The sequence below is a fragment of the Falco naumanni genome, unplaced genomic scaffold, assembly GCF_017639655.2.
Source record: "Falco naumanni isolate bFalNau1 unplaced genomic scaffold, bFalNau1.pat scaffold_46_arrow_pat_ctg1, whole genome shotgun sequence".
Taxonomy (NCBI): Eukaryota; Metazoa; Chordata; class Aves; order Falconiformes; family Falconidae; genus Falco; species Falco naumanni.
In genome coordinates, this window is record NW_024427526.1 from 28,068 (window position 1) to 31,950 (window position 3,883).

The 3,883-nt window shown below is 56.2% G+C and overlaps 1 protein-coding gene across 1 annotated transcript; it reads right to left on the bottom strand.

Annotated features, from left to right (window-relative positions):
* Window positions 1–1,000: 1,000 nt before the first annotated feature.
* LOC121082242 (olfactory receptor 14C36-like) lies at window positions 1,001–1,942 on the bottom strand. Its single transcript, XM_040581596.1, has one exon. It carries the CDS (start codon window positions 1,940–1,942, stop codon window positions 1,001–1,003), a length of 942 nt encoding a protein of 313 aa, XP_040437530.1.
* Window positions 1,943–3,883: the final 1,941 nt, after the last annotated feature.

Consider the following 3,883-nt stretch of genomic DNA (forward strand, 5'->3'; position numbering starts at 1 on the left):
TTGCTTTTCCTGAACAAAGGCTGGATGTCTGCCTTTTGCCAGGACCCCAGAACCTCCCTGATTGCTCGGACACATTTGAGGGCACCATCCAGAAAGGGTGCCGTGATCAGACAGAGGCACTTGCAATGAGCCTGCCCAAGGCGGGTGAGATGAATCTCCCTGGGACAGTGGCCTTTGTTCCTGCAGTCACACACAGGAACGGCGGTGCCCTGGGAGGTGTCCCCACCTCAGCTGGCCTCACGCACTGCTGGCGTGGTTGAACCCCAGCCTCACGCACACAGGGGGGCTCAGAGGCACGAGCCCGTCCCTGGCACGTGCGGAGGCAGAGCACTGCAGCGGGCACAGTGACTGCCTGGCCTCCTGCTGCCCCTGCCAGAGGCTGGCAGCACCTCAGCCCGGGGGTGTCGCGCCCTGCTCGGCACCTCGCGGAGATGGCCCTCGTCATGAGCAATGGGCACGGGGACCTCGGTTCAAGGAAGCACGTTGCAGTGCTGCATTCAGGTGGTCTCCACAAATCCAGAACATTTGATGGAGGCCAGCACCGTCACAGAGTGCCCGTTGCCTGCCCCTGCCTGCGCTCACAGGACTGCCACGCAGCACGGCGGTGACCAAGCTGCCAGAGCACTCAGGCCTTACACCAAGGCAGGGGGTCAGAAGGAGAGTGTGGAAGTGGAAGGAAGACAGCACTGGAGAGCCAAGGGGCTGGTGTTCCCTGGTACTGCTGCCATGCCAGGAACCTTTTCCCCTTCGTCTGTGGATACAGGAACTGTCCCTGCAGCTGCAGAAAGGCCTTGGAAGGAGGAATCCCAGGAAAAACATAGTTGTTTAATGGCCCTTTGGATTTCTTAGACAAAGAGAGAGCAGGGCACCTTCAGAAAAGAAAATCAGAGAAGGAATTAGAATGGGGACGGTACCTTTATCAGAATTGAAATACCATGAGCAACTACAACAAATTCAGAAGACAGTCTGGGTCTGTGGTAAATTACATTATAAATGCTATTCATAAATTTATTCCTTCAGAAAAACATCCATCTATCAGTTTGCACATTGCACCCTTGAGCTCCTGGTTCCTCATGCTGTAGATGAGGGGGTTCACTGCTGGAGGCACCACCGAGTACAGAACTGTCACCACCAGGTCCAGGGATGGGGAGGAGATGGAGGGGGGCTTCAGGTAGGCAAACAAGACAGTACTGACAAAGAGGGAGACAACGGCCAGGTGAGGGAGGCACGTGGAAAAGGCTTTGTGCCGTCCCTGCTCAGAGGGGATCCTCAGCACAGCCCTGAAGATCTGCATGTAAGACAGAACAATGAAAACAAAACATCCACAGGCTAAACAGGAACTAATCACAATTAGCCCCACTTCCCTGAGGTAGGTGTGTGAGCAGGAGAGCTTGAGGATCTGTGGGATTTCACAGAAGAACTGTCCCAGGGCATTGCCTTGGCAGAGCGGCAGTGACAGTGTATTGGCCGTGTGCAGCGCAGCACAGAGAAACCCACTGGCCCAGGCAGCTGCTGCCATGTGGACACAAGCTCTGCTGCCCAGCAGGGTCCCGTAGTGCAGGGGCTGGCAGATGGCCACAAAGCGGTCATAGGCCATGACGGTGAGGAGAAAATACTCTGCTGAAAGGAAAAGGACAATCAGGAAGAGCTGTGCAGCACATCCTGAGTAGGAGATGTCCCTGGTGTCCCAGAGGGAGTTGGCCATGGCTTTGGGGACAATAGTGGAGATGGAGCCTTGGTCGAGGAGGGAGAGGTTGAGGAGGAAGAAGTACATGGGGGTGTGCAGGTGCTGGTCGCAGACTATGGTGGTGATGATGAGGCCGTTGGCCATGAGGGCAGCCAGGTAGATGCCCAGGGAGAGCCAGAAGTGCAAGAGCTGCAGCTCCCGCGTGTCTGCAAATGCCAGGAGGAGGAACTGGGTGATGGAGCTGCTGTTGGGCATCTGCTGCCTCTGGGCATATGGTCCTGTCACAGGAGAAAAAGACAGTGATAATTTAGGGGAGACTTCTGCAAGCAAAATCAAAGCCATTTCCCACAGACCATCCCCCCCGTCACACACAGACATCCCTCTCTTTTCTCGGAGACCTTCCTGCAGCTGTGTGGCTGCAGCCCTGCTTGGTGCTGGCCGTGTGGGCGATGAAGAGCAGGGCATCTGCCCACGGGCTCTTGACCAGCCAGCCCCACTCTGCAGCAGTGGGTGGGGGCAGGGACCAGTCCTGGTGTTTAACTTTGTCCTGTGAAACCAGTGCCAACGCAGAAGGGCTGGTCAGCGTCTGCAGCGCCAGTGCTAAGGAACGGGAAGGGTGAAGGCATTTTAAGGGAGTTTTAGTTTTTTTCACAGCTCCCCCCCATCTCTCCTGTTGCGTATTCTCGGATGTGCAGAAAAGCAGAGCATTTTTGCTGCCCTCAGGTGGAACAGAGTGAGGTCTGTGAGGCAAGAGGATTGCCTGTGGGTGAGTGCCCAGTGAGGGGAGGTGGTCTGTCCATCTGGTTCCCGGTTTCTATGGGCTTGCACCTTCCTGAGATGAATGGTGGCCACACTCCCATGTTACCCTGAAATACCACAAGGCACTGCTGAGAACAGACTGACCCACCACAGACCAGTAAAGGTTGTAGACTTTCATCAGAACTCAGCATCCCACCCACAGCAAAGGATACACAGCTCATTTCACCCACCCCAACAGCGTTTTCTCCATCACAGAAACTCTACGCCTCTACGTGGGGCTTTCAGATCACTAATGGGTGCGAGGGGACAGGTTTCCATTCTGGAGGGCAACTCACTGCTTGGAAGGGAACTTCAAGGAGGTAGCCAAGTGCCCTAACAAGAGCATCAGGTTCAGGGAGAACCAGCCCATTGCCCAGCCCCACATAGGGCATTGCCCACAGCCCCACAGGTGAGAGGAAAGCTGGGACACCTGTTCCCATGGACACACCTGCAGGAGAGGACCCACAAGGTCAGAGTGTGACTCTGCAGCTGAAACACCCAGCCCCAGAGAGCCTGACAGCAAGAGCAAGAGAATAAAACTAACCCCAAAAGGCAGAGAAAGAAGTAAAATTGCACTGATGGTCTAGGTAAGAGTGTCCAGGGCGAGCGTGCCAGGCACTGAGGGCAGCGCTGCCCTTGCCCAGCTCTGCTCGCCACCTCCCACACACCAACATTGCCGGGCAGCTGCTCTCAGCCCCTGTGCTCTGCAGAGGGACCGGGGCACGTGGCTGCAGAGCTGCACCGCGGCTCTGCTGGAGCTCTGGCTGCAGAGGGGGTGGCTCACACCTCGGGACCCCCAGCCCTGAGGGCAGAGGCTTTGCTGGGGGGAGAGCAGCCAGGGGGATGCCTCAGAGAAAGGGGTCTGCACTGCACATGGTCAGAGAGAGCTTTCTGATTCTCCTTTCAACAACAATTCTGTCTGAAGTTTCCTATCAGTCCTTGCAATATCCTGGATGTCAGGAGATTTTCCTTGTGGGAGGTATCTCCCTGTGCCAGGTCTTTCCCTGTCAGCGCTCACAGACCACATCTCTGCCTCTGTGCACTGGCCCCGCACAAACGTGCCTCTCTGCAGGGCACTGGCTGGGCGCAGGGTCCTGTCCGCAGGGGGGAAAAGGGCAGCTCAGAACGACCCTGATGGCTCCAGCAAAGGTGCTGCTGCTGCTGTTCATAGGCGGAGGAGTGGCTGAGGGCACTTCAGGAGGCTCCTGGCAGACCTCCTCATCACTCAGAGTTACAGCTGGCAGTCTCAGGGACATCTTCAAACCCGAGATCTCCATTAACATTTCTGCCTTCCCTCTCCTGCCCCCAACAACAGAAAGCTGAAAACACAGATTGAGGAGAGCCCTGGATTTATCACAGCAATCCCTGCGCTGACCTTCGATACGAAAAGTCTCATCC